A 15,722-nucleotide genomic window follows, 5' to 3' on the forward strand; every position below is an offset into this window, starting at 1 on the left:
CGAACTTTGGCCCCGTCGTCATTCATTACTTTTTTAAGGAATAAAATCATAATAGCTATCTATGTGGTTATTTCGCAACATTTGGCTCATTATATGCCTAATTAAATAACATAACGTTTATTTCGACGTTTTGCTTGCAATTTAGGTTTTACTCTTCTTGATTGGATACGATTTCTAAACAATGACGTGCTTGTGACCTTCCTAGGTGTTGTTATTTCCTGAAACCGGGCCGAGGTGCTGAAGTCACCCACATTGCGACGCGTGTGGCTCATTGTCAGCAAATAGCTACCTTTATTCGGTTTCAACAATATACAGTGAGTACAGAAAACATGCCCTGCCACAACCAGCCGTTAAATAACGTTACTACCGGCCAAGAACTGAATTTAACTAAGCATGTTCGGTTCGCCGCGAGCAGTAACAACAGCAGCGGCGTTCCGGTGGCGGTGGTACCGAGTTCTGAAGCGGTAGATGATGTAAATAAACAGTGTGTGAACGGGCCGAATGGTGGTGGGCTCGGCACAGACGTTTTAAACCTTGGACCTCAACTGAAACTGCTTCCTCTCAACAGCCAGATACTAGAATTACAGACCATCATCAGAGACAAGTGAGTGCTTGTCTTGGTGATCATGTGTGTGTGCGCTTACTCAACTCAGAGGTGGGAGGAAGAGACTGTCGCATCAACAGGGCACATTATGTTTGTTCGTGTTTTGCAGGACAACCAGCAGAGGGGATTTTGTGTTCTGTGCTGACCGACTGGTAAGATTATTTTAGAAGTCATCAGCTAGCTAGAAACTACAGTAGTTAATTGCATGATGAGTTGAACTGTTGGATCTTAATCCTCAGATCAGACTGGTGGTGGAAGAAGGACTGAACCAGCTGCCCTACTCAGAGTGCACTGTGACCACTCCTACAGGTACTGACACCTACCCCCGACCCCTACCCCCTACTCAGAGTGCACTGTGACCACTCCTACAGGTAATGACCCCTACTCCCTACTCCCTACCCCCTACTCCCTACCCCCGACCCCTACTCCGACCCCCGACCCCTACTCCGACCCCCGACCCCCTACTCAGAGTGCACTGTGACCACTCCTACAGGTACTGACCCCTACCCCCGACCCCTACCCCCGACCCCTACTCCCTACCCCCGACCCCTACCCCCGACCCCTACTCCCTACCCCGACCCCCTACTCAGAGTGCACTTTGACCACTCCTACAGGTACTGACCTTGCTTCATCAGCGCTTCACACACTACTTTGCAATGAGCTGGAGGCAGTATGCATTTTGAAAACATATACTTAATTGTTTGAAACCTGAACGTTTTAATACATATAATGAGGCATGTCTTACCTTGTCATGAAACCGCTTGCATGTGCAGTCTCCTTTTGACAATGGTGTTTTCCTGCTGTTTGCATTATGGAATGAACATTCGCGCGTAGCCTACTGCCTTGTGTGCTTATAATGGGAATAGATAATAGCTGATCAACATTTTAATCTAAACGTTCTGATCTGTTGATTCAGACATATTGCTTTTAAAGTTGTTTTTATGTAGCTTAGGCCTACTGGTTTATGTAGCTTAGGCCTACTGGTTTATGTAGCTTAGGCCTACTGGTTTATGTAGCTTAGGCCTACTGGTTTATGTAGCTTAGGCCTACTGGTTTATGTAGCTTAGGCCTACTGGTTTATGTAGCTTAGGCCTACTGGTTTATGTAGCTTAGGCCTACTGGTTTATGTAGCTTAGGCCTACTGGTTTATGTAGCTTAGGCCTACTGGTTTATGTAGCTTAGGCCTACTGGTTTATGTAGCTTAGGCCTACTGGTTTATGTAGCTTAGGCCTACTGGTTTATGTAGCTTAGGCCTACTGGTTGGATGAATTTGGGATTTATTACATTTTAGTCATTTAGCAGACGCTCTTATCCAGAGCGACTTACAGGAGCAATTAGGGTTAAGTGCCTTGCTCAAGGGCACATCGACAGATTTTTCACCTAGTTGGCTCAGGGATTAGAACCAGCGACCTTTCGGTTACTGGCACAACACTCTTAACCACTAAGCTACCTTATCGTCCCAGAGTCTGTTTGGAATAGGCTGTTTCTTTCTCAACAAGCTGACCAATAGAATAGGTAGCCTAAACGTTTCTACTGTAGTAGATTGACAGGCTACTGATTTTGCTGTTCGTTACTTGTCTTGTTGGCTGAGGGAAAGTAAATGTGGACAATTATTCTGACATGTTCAAAGTGCACATCAGAATTTGGTAAGAAGGACCTCATATCTCTGTTAATATGAATTACCATATTCTAAATGATTTCTGTCATTCTGAGAACTGTGGGTGGACGCCCTAATCAGGTTAGTCCCAATGCATATGGGTCCGGTACATGCACTGTGAATACTCCCAGGTTAGTCCCAATGCATATGGGTCCGGTACATGCACTGTGAATACTCCACCAGGTTAGTCCCAATGCATATGGGTCCGGTACATGCACTGTGAATACTCCCAGGTTAGTCCCAATGCATATGGGTCCGGTACATGCACTGTGAATACTCCACCAGGTTAGTCCCAATGCATATGGGTCCGGTACATGCACTGTGAATACTCCACCAGGTTAGTCCCAATGCATATGGGTCCGGTACATGCACTGTGAATACTTCACCAGGTTAGTCCCAATGCATATGGGTCCGGTACATGCACTGTGAATACTCCACCAGGTTAGTCCCAATGCATATGGGTCCGGTACATGCACTGTGAATACTTCACCAGGTTAGTCCCAATGCATATGGGTCCGGTACATGCACTGTGAATACTCCACCAGGTTAGTCCCAATGCATATGGGTCCGGTACATGCACTGTGAATACTCCACCAGGTTAGTCCCAATGCATATGGGTCCGGTACATGCACTGTGAATACTCCACCAGGTTAGTCCCAATGCATATGGGTCCGGTACATGCACTGTGAATACTCCACCAGGTTAGTCCCAATGCATATGGGTCCGGTACATGCACTGTGAATACTCCACCAGGTTAGTCCCTTACTATAACATTACATTTGCATTTACGTCATTTAGCAGACGCTCTTATCCAGAGCGACTTACAAATTGGTGCATTCACCTTATAGCCAGTGGGATAACCACTTTACAATTATTATTATTATTATTATTATTATTATTATTATTATTTGGGGGGGGTTAGAAGGATTACTTTATCCTATCCCAGGTATTCCTTAAAGAGGTGGGGTTTCAAATGTCTCCGGAAGTTGGTGAGTGACTCCGCTGTCCTGGCGTCGTGAGGGAGCTTGTTCCACCATTGGGGTGCCAGAGCAGCGAACAGTTTTGACTGGGCTGAGCGGGAACTGTGCTTCCGCAGAGGAAGGGGAGCCAGCAGGCCAGAGGTGGATGAACGCAATGCCCTCGTTTGGGTGTAGGGACTGATCAGAGCCTGAAGGTACGGAGGTGCCGTTCCCCTCACAGCTCCGTAGGCAAGCACCATGGTCTTGTAGCAGATGCGAGCTTCAACTGGAAGCCAGTGGAGTGTGCGGAGGAGCGGGGTGACGTGAGAGAACTTGGGAAGGTTGAACACCAGACGGGCTGCGGCATTCTGGATGAGTTGTAGGGGTTTAATGGCACAGGCAGGGAGCCCAGCCAACAGCGAGTTGCAGTAATCCAGACAGGAGATGATAACCCCTACCCCCTATCCCCTAACCCCTACCCCCTACTGTGACCACTCCTACAGGCACTGACCCCTAACTCCTACTCCCTATCCCCTAACCCCTACTTTGAGTGCATTGTGACCCCTAGCCTCTACATGCTGACCCCTAGCCTCTACATGCTGACCTCCAGCCTCTACATGCTGACCCCTAGCCTCTACATGCTGACCCCTGACCCCTACCCTCTACATGCTGACCCCTAGCCTCTACATGCTGACCCCTAGTCTCTACATGCTGACCCCTAGTCTCTACATGCTGACCCCTGACCCCTAGCCTCTACATGCTGACCCCTAGCCTCTACATGCTGACCCCTAACCTCTACATGCTGACCTCTAGCCTCTACATGCTGACCCCTAACCTCTACATGCTGACCCCTAGCCTCTACATGCTGACCCCTAGCCTCTACATGCTGACCCCTAGCCTCTACATGCTGACCCCTAGCCTCTACATGCTGACCCCTAGCCTCTACATGCTGACCCCTGACCCCTAGTCTCTACATGCTGACCCCTATCCTCTACATGCTGACCCCTGACCCCTAACCTCTACATGCTGACCCCTGACCCCTAACCTCTACATGCTGACCCCTAGTCTCTACATGCTGACCCCTAGCCTCTACATGCTGACCCCTAGCCTCTACATGCTGACCCCTAGCCTCTACATGCTGACCCCTAGCCTCTACATGCTGACCCCTGACCCCTAACCTCTACATGCTGACCCCTAGTCTCTACATGCTGACCCCTAGCCTCTACATGCTGACCCCTAGCCTCTACATGCTGACCCCTAGCCTCTACATGCTGACCCCTGACCCCTAACCTCTACATGCTGACCCCTGACCCCTAGCCTCTACATGCTGACCCCTGACCCCTAGCCTCTACATGCTGACCCCTGACCCCTGACCTCTACATGCTGACCCCTAGCCTCTACATGCTGACCCCTGACCCCTAACCTCTACATGCTGACCCCTGACCCCTAGCCTCTACATGCTGACCCCTGACCCCTGACCTCTACATGCTGACCCCTAGCCTCTACATGCTGATCCCTAGCCTCTACATGCTGACCCCTGACCCCTAACCTCTACATGCTGACCCCTAGCCTCTACATGCTGACCCCTAGCCTCTACATGCTGACCCCTGACCCCTAACCTCTACATGCTGACCCCTAGCCTCTACATGCTGACCCCTAGCCTCTACATGCTGACCCCTGACCCCTAACCTCTACATGCTGACCCCTAACCTCTACACACCTACATGCTGCTGCTTCTGATGATAACATTCAGCTTCATCTCTCTCCAGGACACATGTATGAAGGTGTAAAGTTTGAAAGAGGTAACTGTGGAGTCAGCATCATGAGGAGTGGTGAGTCAATGACAAGCAACCTTTCTGGTATCCTCTCTACTGAAACAGATGATGTTCTGCTTCTTTCAAGTTCTTTCACATAACTAACCTCTGCAGGGACCTGTGTCTGTCCATCCTTCAGGTGAGGCCATGGAGCAGGGTCTGAGGGACTGCTGTAGGTCCATCCGCATCGGGAAGATCCTGATCCAGAGTGATGAAGAGACCCAGGAGGCTAAGGTCTACTATGCTAAGTTCCCCCCAGACATAAACAGGAGGAAGGTGCTGCTCATGTACCCCATACTGAGTAAGTAAAAAGATCCTGCTCTGTCAAAGGGGAAGATATTACAGATGTCTTGAATGTTAGGGGCATTTCTCCTAATCTTGGAGTATTTTTAGCCAAGCAAATAGTGAAAATTGTGAAAAAGTAGCATGTCCTGTTGTTAACATGTCGTCATTAACTTTAGACAAATACAGTCAGCTGATCAAATTCAGTCAGTCAGTCAGTCCACCCCCTCATTGCCCCAGAAGGTTATGACAGCTTCTGGTCCCATAACAGACAAAAATGACATTTGTGGTGGTTTTAATAACCGTTTGCCCTCAGCTGGCCCACCTACTTGAAATAATGGTTTCTGAAAATACCTCAAGTTCCACTAGAGGGAGTCCTTTATTCACCTCTAAACATACAACAGAGAACCACTAGAGGGAGTCCTTTATTCACCTCTAAACATACAGCAGAGAATGATGCCCCTCTAGGCACTCCCCAAAAAATAATTTCAACCATTTTATGTCAATGATGTACTAAGTGCCTTGAGCTGATCTGCTTGATCCCTTTTTACTGTAGATTTAACATTGCTTCTGGTGCCTCTGGTCTCTACCGTCCAATCCCTACGCTCTGGTCTCTACCGCCCAATCCCTACGCTCTGGTCTCTACCGCCCAATCCCTACGCTCTGGTCTCTACCGCCCAATCCCTACGCTCTGGTCTCTACCGTCCAATCCCCACGCTCTGGTCTCTACCGCCCAATCCCTACGCTCTGATCTCTACCGCCCAATCCCTACGCTCTGGTCTCTACCGTCCAATCCCTACGCTCTGGTCTCTACCGCCCAATCCCTACGCTCTGCTCTCTTCCGCCCAATCCCTACGCTCTGGTCTCTACCGCCCAATCCCTACGCTCTGGTCTCTACCGCCCAATCCCTACGCTCTGGTCTCTACCGTCCAATCCCTACGCTCTGGTCTCTACCGCCCAATCCCTACGCTCTGGTCTCTACCGCCCAATCCCTACGCTCTGGTCTCTACCGCCCAATCCCTACGCTCTGGTCTCTACCGCCCAATCCCTACGCTCTGGTCTCTACCGCCCAATCCCTACGCTCTGATCTCTACCGCCCAATCCCTACGCTCTGCTCTCTTCCGCCCAATCCCTACGCTCTGGTCTCTACCGCCCAATCCCTACGCTCTGGTCTCTACCGCCCAATCCCTACGCTCTGGTCTCTACCGTCCAATCCCTACGCTCTGGTCTCTACCGCCCAATCCCTACGCTCTGGTCTCTACCGCCCAATCCCTACGCTCTGGTCTCTACCGCCCAATCCCTACGCTCTGGTCTCTACCGCCCAATCCCTACGCTCTGGTCTCTACCGCCCAATCCCTACGCTCTGGTCTCTACCGCCCAATCCCTACGCTCTGGTCTCTACCGCCCAATCCCTACGCTCTGGTCTCTACCATCCAATCCCTACGCTCTGGTCTCTACCGTCCAATCCCTACGCTCTGGTCTCTACCGCCCAATCCCTACGCTCTGGTCTCTACCGCCCAATCCCTACGCTCTGGTCTCTACCGCCCAATCCCTACGCTCTGATCTCTACCGCCCAATTTCTAAACTCTCTTGCCTTGCAAACATATTAGAATCACTGGCAAACTCTCAGCTAATAACTTTTTAAACTTCGAATTATATTCTTAAAGTGCACCAGTCTAGTTTTAGACCTGCACATACAGTGCATTCAGAAAGTATTCAGACCCCTTGACTTTTCCCACATTTTGTTACATTACAGCCTTATTCTAAGATGGATTAAATAGTTTTTTCCCCTCATCAATCTACACACAATACCCCATAATGACAAAGTAAAAACAGGTTTTTAGAAATTGTTGCAAATGTATAAAAAAAAACCCTGAAATATCACATTTACATAAGTATTCAGACCCTTTACTCAGTACTTTGTTGTAGCACCTTTGGCAGCGATTACAGCCTTGAGTCTTCTTGGGTATGACGCTACAAGCTTGGCACACCTGTATTTGGGGAGTTTCTCCCATTCTTCTCTGCAGATCCTCTCAAGCTCTGTCAGGTTGGAAGGGGAGCGTCGCTGCACAGCTATTTTCAGGTCTCTCCAGAGATGTTCGATCGGGTTCAAGTCTGGGCTCTGGCTGGGCCACTCCATAAGAGCGGCACTACAGTCTGAAGGCAGCCATGGTTTGGTTCAGTGAGAAACATGCAATCAACTTGCTCTAACATTTAAAAGTGCCATATTCTCTGCCTAGAGGTAACCAATGGAATAACAACCAAATTATTAACGTTACAACCACGTTTTCTGACAGTCTCCCAATCTATCAGAATGGTAGATGAGTTTGTATAAACTCACTAGAAGGCTGAGTTAAAGGAACATAAATGAGGTTACTCACAATTACCATAGTGCCATTTCTACAGGAGTTGATATGGTTTCCGAGTCCTCTGTTGGTTATTCTGACAGGGAGAACTGGAGCGCTACCAGACCCTGTCCATCAGTCTCTAAAACCGTTTGAGATGTTGCTGGAAATAATCCTGGAACCCCCTGCGGTTAGGGAGAATCCCGTCTCTTGTATGCTGTTTTCTAATTCTCATAGAAATATTTCAGATGGCTTATACATTTATTAATTGGATGGTTCTCTCACCAAGCAGGTTCCCGCCTATAAATATCTGGGCTTTTGGATTGATAATAATTTGACTTTTAAACAACAAATGGATGAGCTAGTTAAAAAGCCAATATTTAAAGTAGGCTTATTTATAGAAATAGATCTTGCTTCTCCCTGAACAGCAGGAAGCAGATTGTACAGTCAACTTTCCTGCCAGTTCTTGACTATGGTGACTCCATTTACCAGAATGCAGCAGCCACTACTCTTAAACCATTGGATGCTGTCTACCATAGCGCCCTTTGCTTTATCACAGGTGACAGTTTTAATCCTCATCACTGCATCAGAAGGTTGGCTGGACCTCTCTAAAGTCCCATAGATCACTTCATTACTCCCTTTTTGTTTACAAATCCCTGCTATACAAGCTTCCAACATATTCAACTTCTCTGTTAAAGTAGAAAAATACAAGGCACCAAACCTGCTCACAGTTAACTCTTGAGGTCCCTAGGTGTCTCTACCAACCTACGTAAATCAGCCTTTAGTTTTAACACCCCCCATGTTTGGTATCATTTACAAACCTCATTACATCTTGAATCCCTGGTGCCAATAGGGCACTTTAGAACGCTAATGAGGAATGAACTCACTGAGGTTTGCGTGTGTTTTAGTTGATTGTGATAATTTGTGTTGTTGAAACTTAGTGTATCTTGTGGTTTCTTTTTTGCTGTTTTATTGATTATCATGTTGATTTAGGAATTGTTTGTTCTCAGGGCACCATTGAGAATGAGACCCTGGTCTCGATTGGGCTCCCCTGAATAAATAAAAGTTACATTTAAAAGTCAGTCAGCTAGTCAGTCAACCAGTTTAACACGTTGCTTTCGGTTGGAAAACAGCACTGGGGGTGCGGGGTTTGTGAAAATGACCTTTTCCTCCTCATCTCTGTATGGTTCAGTCCCCTTCATTCAGCCTCCGTCTAGAATTACAGTCCTCTAGGCTAAATTAGTTAGTACTGATGCTAGATCCAGACATCATGCTACCAGATATACAGTGGGGAAAAAAAGTATTTAGTCAGCCACCAATTGTGCAAGTTCTCCCACTTAAAAAGATGAGAGAGGCCTGTAATTTTCATCATAGGTACACGTCAACTATGACAGACAAATTGAGAAAAAATAATCCAGAAAATCACATTGTAGGATTTTTAATGAATTTATTTGCAAATGATGGTGGAAAATAAGTATTTGGTCACCTACAAACAAGCAAGATTTCTGGCTCTCACAGACCTGTAACTTCTTCTTTAAGAGGCTCCTCTGTCCTCCACTTGTTCCCTGTATTAATGGCACCTGTTTGAACTTGTTATCAGTATAAAAGACACCTGTCCACAACCTCAAACAGTCACACTCCAAACTCCACTATGGCCAAGACCAAAGAGCTGTCAAAGCACACCAGAAACAAAATTGTAGACCTGCACCAGGCTGGGAAGACTGAATCTGCAATAGGTAAGCAGCTTGGTTTGAAGAAATCAACTGTGGGAGCAATTATTAGGAAATGGAAGACATACAAGACCACTGATAATCTCCCTCGATCTGGGGCTCCACGCAAGATCTCACCCCGTGGGGTCAAAATGATCACAAGAACGGTGAGCAAAAATCCCAGAACCACACGGGGGGACCTAGTGAATGACCTGCAGAGAGCTGGGACCAAAGTAACAAAGCCTACCATCAGTAACACACTACGCCGCCAGGGACTCAAATCCTGCAGTGCCAGACGTGTCCCCCTGCTTAAGCCAGTACATGTCCAGGCCCATCTGAAGTTTGCTAGAGTGCATTTGGATGATCCAGAAGAGGATTGGGAGAATGTCATATGGTCAGATGAAACCAAAATAGAACTTTTTAGTAAAAACTCAACTCGTTGTGTTTGGAGGACAAAGAATGCTGAGTTGCATCCAAAGAACACCATACCTACTGTGAAGCATGGGGGTGGAAACATCATGTTTTGGGGCTGTATTTCTGCAAAGGGACCAGGACGACTGATCCGTGTAAAGGAAAGAATGAATGGGGCCATGTATCGTGAGATTTTGAGTGAAAACCTCCTTCCATCAGCAAGGGCATTGAAGATGAAACGTGGCTGGGTCTTTCAGCATGACAATGATCCCAAACACACCGCCCGGGCAACGAAGGAGTGGCTTCGTAGAAGCATTTCAAGGTCCTGGAGTGGCCTAGCCAGTCTCCAGATCTCAACCCCCATAGAAAATCTTTGGAGGGAGTTGAAAGTCCGTGTTGCCCAGCGACAGCCCCAAAACATCACTGCTCTAGAGGAGATCTGCATGGAGGAATGGGCCAAAATACCAGCAACAGTGTGTGAAAACCTTGTGAAGACTTACAGAAAACGTTTGACCTGTGTCATTGCCAACAAAGGGTATATAACAAAGTATTGAGAAACTTTTGTTATTGACCAAATACTTATTTTCCACCATAATTTGCAAATAAATTCATAAAAAATCCTACAATGTGATTTTCTGGAGAAAAAAAAATCTCATTTTGTCTGTCATAGTTGACGTGTACCTATGATGAAAATTACAGGCCTCTCTCATCTTTTTAAGTGGGAGAACTTGCACAATTGGTGGCTGACTAAATCCTTTTTCCCCCCCACTGTAGATGTAGATCAGACATGGTGTTATAATGGCCACACGGTAACGACCTACTTCTGTCTGTCACCATGCCAACCAGCAGGTCACTTGCAAGCCACAGGACTAGGCATTAGCTCAGGGAGCTTACACGCCAGGGTTGTGGGTTCGATTCCCACGGGGGCCAGTATGAAAAAAATTATGTATGCACTCACTAACTGTAAGTCGCTCTGGATAAGAGCGTCTGCTAAATGACTAAAATGTAACAAGTCTTCAGGTCTCAGACAAGGTTACTCATCATGCAAACAACGTGTGTGTGTGTCCAGGTACAGGTAACACGGTGATCGAGGCGGTGCAGGTGTTGATAGAACATGGACTCCAACCCAAACACATCATCCTCCTCTCTCTCTTCTCCACCCCACACGGTAGGTAACACTCTCCTCCTCTCCATCCCTCCTCCTCTCCATCTCTCCTCCTCTCCTCCTCTCCATCCCTCCTCCTCTCCATCTCTCCTCCTCTCCTCCTCTCCATCCCTCCTCCTCTCCATCTCTCCTCCTCTCCTCCTCTCCATCTCTCCTCCTCTCCTCCTCTCCATCCCTCCTCCTCTCCTCCTCCTCTCCATCCCTCCTCCTCTCCTCCTCTCCATCCCTCCTCCTCTCCATCCCTCCTCCTCTCCATCCCTCCTCCTCTCCTCCTCTCCATCCCTCCTCCTCTCCATCCCTCCTCCTCTCCTCCTCTCCTCCTCTCCATCTCTCCTCCTCTCCATCTCTCCTCCTCTCCATCCCTCCTCCTCTCCATCCCTCCTCCTCTCCATCTCTCCTCCTCTCCATCCCTCCTCCTCTCTATCCCTCCTCCTCTCCTCCTCTCCATCTCTCCTCCTCTCCATCCCTCCTCCTCTCCATCCCTCCTCCTCTCCTCTCCATCCCTCCTCCTCTCCTCTCCATCCCTCCTCCTCTCCATCCCTCCTCCTCTCCTCCTCTCCATCCCTCCTCCTCTCCATCCCTCCTCCTCTCCTCTCCATCCCTCCTCCTCTCCTCTCCATCCCTCCTCCTCTCCATCCCTCCTCCTCTCCTCCTCTCCATCCCTCCTCCTCTCCTCCTCTCCATCCCTCCTCCTCTCCATCCCTCCTCCTCTCCATCCCTCCTCCTCTCCTCCTCTCCTCCTCTCCATCTCTCCTCCTCTCCATCTCTCCTCCTCTCCATCCCTCCTCCTCTCTATCCCTCCTCCTCTCCTCCTCTCCATCCCTCCTCCTCTCCTCCTCTCCATCTCTCCTCCTCTCCATCCCTCCTCCTCTCCATCCCTCCTCCTCTCCTCTCCATCCCTCCTCCTCTCCTCTCCATCCCTCCTCCTCTCCATCCCTCCTCCTCTCCTCTCCATCCCTCCTCCTCTCCATCCCTCCTCCTCTCCTCCTCTCCATCTCTCCTCCTCTCCATCCCTCCTCCTCTCCATCCCTCCTCCTCTCCTCTCCATCCCTCCTCCTCTCCTCTCCATCCCTCCTCCTCTCCATCCCTCCTCCTCTCCTCTCCATCTCTCCTCCTCTCCATCCCTCCTCCTCTCCATCCCTCCTCCTCTCCTCTCCATCCCTCCTCCTCTCCATCCCTCCTCCTCTCCTCTCCATCCCTCCTCCTCTCCATCCCTCCTCCTCTCCTCTCCATCCCTCCTCCTCTCCATCCCTCCTCCTCTCCTCTCCATCCCTCCTCCTCTCTATCCCTCCTCCTCTCCTCCTCTCCATCCCTCCTCCTCTCCATCCCTCCTCCTCTCCTCTCCATCCCTCCTCCTCTCCATCCCTCCTCCTCTCTATCCCTCCTCCTCTCCTCCTCTCCTCCTCTCCACCCCTCCTCCTCTCCATCCCTCCTCCTCTCTATCCCTCCTCCTCTCCTCCTCTCCATCCCTCCTCCTCTCCATCCCTCCTCCTCTCCTCTCCATCTCTCCTCCTCTCCATCCCTCCTCCTCTCCTCTCCATCCCTCCTCCTCTCCATCCCTCCTCCTCTCTATCCCTCCTCCTCTCCTCCTCTCCATCCCTCCTCCTCTCCATCCCTCCTCCTCTCCTCTCCATCCCTCCTCCTCTCCATCCCTCCTCCTCTCTATCCCTCCTCCTCTCCTCCTCTCCTCCTCTCCATCCCTCCTCCTCTCCATCCCTCCTCCTCTCTATCCCTCCTCCTCTCCTCCTCTCCATCCCTCCTCCTCTCCATCCCTCCTCCTCTCCTCTCCATCCCTCCTCCTCTCCATCCCTCCTCCTCTCTATCCCTCCTCCTCTCCTCCTCTCCTCCTCTCCATCCCTCCTCCTCTCCATCCCTCCTCCTCTCCTCTCCATCCCTCCTCCTCTCCATCCCTCCTCCTCTCTATCCCTCCTCCTCTCCTCCTCTCCATCCCTCCTCCTCTCCATCCCTCCTCCTCTCCTCTCCATCCCTCCTCCTCTCTATCCCTCCTCCTCTCTATCCCTCCTCCTCTCCATCCCTCCTCCTCTCCATCCCTCCTCCTCTCTATCCCTCCTCCTCTCCTCCTCTCCATCCCTCCTCCTCTCCATCTCTCCTCCTCTCCATCCCTCCTCCTCTCTATCCCTCCTCCTCTCCTCCTCTCCATCCCTCCTCCTCTCCATCCCTCCTCCTCTCCTCCTCTCCATCCCTCCTCCTCTCCATCTCTCCTCCTCTCCATCCCTCCTCCTCTCCTCCTCTCCATCCCTCCTCCTCTCCATCCCTCCTCCTCTCCATCCCTCCTCCTCACCTCCTCTCCATCCCTCCTCCTCTCCATCCCTCCTCCTCTCCTCCTCTCCTCCTCTCCATCCCTCCTCCTCTCCTCCTCTCCATCCCTCCTCCTCTCCTCCTCTCCTCCTCTCCATCCCTCCTCCTCTCCTCCTCTCCATCCCTCCTCCTCTCCTCCTCTCCATCCCTCCTCCTCTCCATCTCTCCTCCTCTCCATCTCTCCATCCCTCCTCCTCTCCTCCTCTCCATCCCTCCTCCTCTCCTCCTCTCCATCCCTCCTCCTCTCCTCCTCTCCATCCCTCCTCCTCTCCTCCTCTCCATCTCTCCTCCTCTCCATCCCTCCTCCTCTCCTCCTCTCCATCCCTCCTCCTCTCCATCCCTCCTCCTCTCCTCTCCATCTCTCCATCCCTCCACTGTCTCTCACTAGAACCCCTCCTTTCTCTACTCCTCTCTCTAGGAGCCAAGGCCATCCTCCAAGAGTTCCCAGACATCACCCTGCTCACCACAGAGCTGCACCCCGTCGCCCCCACTCACTTTGGACAGAAGTACTTCGGCACAGAATGACAAACCCACACCAGACAAGACCACACCACACATCCCTAAGACAGTCAGATAATCACTGTGATCATTTTTTACAAACGCTAAACTGTTTAGATGTGATGCTAGTGACAGTCATATAACACCATTATCTACAGTATGTGTTATTATCTGATGTGATGCTAGTGTACATCTCCCACTGTTCCTCCCCCTCTACTCTCTCCCTCCCATTGTTCCTCCCCCTCTACTCTCTCCCTCCCATTGTTCCTCCCCCTCTACTCTCTCCCACTGTTCCTCCCCCTCTACTCTCTCCCACTGTTCCTCCCCCTCTACTCTCTCCCACTGTTCCTCCCCCTCTACTCTCTCCCACTGTTCCTCCCCCTCTACTCTCTCCCACTGTCCCTCCCCGTCTACTCTCTCCCACTGTTCCTCCCCCTCTACTCTCTCCCTCCCATTGTTCCTCCCCCTCTACTCTCTCCCTCCCATTGTTCCTCCCCCTCTACTCTCTCCCACTGTTCCTCCCCCTCTACTCTCTCCCACTGTTCCTCCCCCTCTACTCTCTCCCACTGTTCCTCCCCCTCTACTCTCTCCCACTGTTCCTCCCCTCTACTCTCTCCCACTGTCCCTCCCCGTCTACTCTCTCCCACTGTTCCTCCCCCTCTACTCTCTCCCACTGTTCCTCCCCCTCTACTCTCTCCCACTGTCCCTCCCCCTCTACTCTCTCCCACTGTTCCTCCCCCTCTACTCTCTCCCTCCCACTGTTCCTCCCCCTCTACTCTCTCCCTCCCACTGTTCCTCCCCCTCTACTCTCTCTCTACCACTGTTCCTCCCCCTCTACTCTCTCCCTCCCACTGTCCCTCCCCCTCTACTCTCTCCCACTGTCCCTCCCCCTCTACTCCCTCCCACTGTTCCTCCCCCCTCTACTCTCTCTCTCCCACTGTTCCTCCCCCCTCTACTCTCTCCCACTGTTCCTCCCCCTCTACTCTCTCTCTCCCACCGTCCCTCCCCCTCTACTCTCTCTCTCCCTCCCACTGTTCCTCCCCCTCTACTCTCTCTCTCCCACTGTCCCTCCCCCTCTACTCTCTCCCACTGTTCCTCCCCCTCTACTCTCTCCCCTGTTCCTCCCCCTCTACTCTCTCCCATTGTTCCTCCCCCTCTACTCTCTCTCTCCCTCCCACTGTTCCTCCCCCTCTACTCTCTCCCACTGTCCCTCCCCCTCTACTCTCTCCCACTGTCCCTCCCCCTCTACTCTCTCCCACTGTTCCTCCCCCTCTACTCTCTCTCTCCCTCCCACTGTTCCTCCCCTCTACTCTCTCCCACTGTCCCTCCCCCTCTACTCTCTCCCACTGTTCCTCCCCCTCTACTCTCTCCCTCCCACTGTTCCTCCCCCTCTACTCTCTCCCTCCCACTGTTCCTCCCCCTCTACTCTCTCCCTCCCACTGTCCCTCCCCCTCTACTCTCTCCCACTGTTCCTCCCCTCTACTCTCTCCCACTGTTCCTCCCCCTCTACTCTCTCCCTCCCACTGTTCCTCCCCCTCTACTCTCTCCCTCCCACTGTTCCTCCCCCTCTACTCTCTCTCTCCCACTGTTCCTCCCCCTCTACTCTCTCCCTCCCACTGTTCCTCCCCCTCTACTCTCTCTCTCCCACTGTTCCTCCCCCTCTACTCTCTCCCTCCCACTGTTCCTCCCCCTCTACTCTCTCCCTCCCACTGTTCCTCCCCCTCTACTCTCTCTCTACCACTGTTCCTCCCCCTCTACTCTCTCCCTCCCACTGTCCCTCCCCCTCTACTCTCTCCCACTGTCCCTCCCCCTCTACTCTCTCCCTCCCACTGTTCCTCCCCCTCTACTCTCTCTCTCCCACTGTTCCTCCCCCTCTACTCTCTCCCACTGTTCCTCCCCCTCTACTCTCTCTCTCCCACCGTCCCTCCCCCTCTACTCTCTCTCTCCCTCCCACTGTTC

At 51.1% G+C, this 15,722-nt stretch overlaps 1 protein-coding gene across 1 annotated transcript; it reads left to right on the forward strand.

Annotated features, from left to right (window-relative positions):
• Positions 1-89: 89 nt before the first annotated feature.
• LOC121557177 (uracil phosphoribosyltransferase homolog) lies at positions 90-14,031 on the forward strand. Its single transcript, XM_041871015.1, has 7 exons — positions 90-604; positions 714-756; positions 844-913; positions 4,990-5,052; positions 5,174-5,335; positions 10,851-10,949; positions 13,684-14,031. Exons 1-7 carry the CDS (start codon positions 330-332, stop codon positions 13,788-13,790), a joined length of 819 nt encoding a protein of 272 aa, XP_041726949.1. The 5' UTR covers positions 90-329; the 3' UTR covers positions 13,791-14,031.
• The last annotated feature ends 1,691 nt before the right edge of the window (positions 14,032-15,722 follow it).

Source organism: Coregonus clupeaformis, unplaced genomic scaffold, assembly GCF_020615455.1.
Source record: "Coregonus clupeaformis isolate EN_2021a unplaced genomic scaffold, ASM2061545v1 scaf0022, whole genome shotgun sequence".
NCBI lineage: Eukaryota > Metazoa > Chordata > Actinopteri > Salmoniformes > Salmonidae > Coregonus > Coregonus clupeaformis.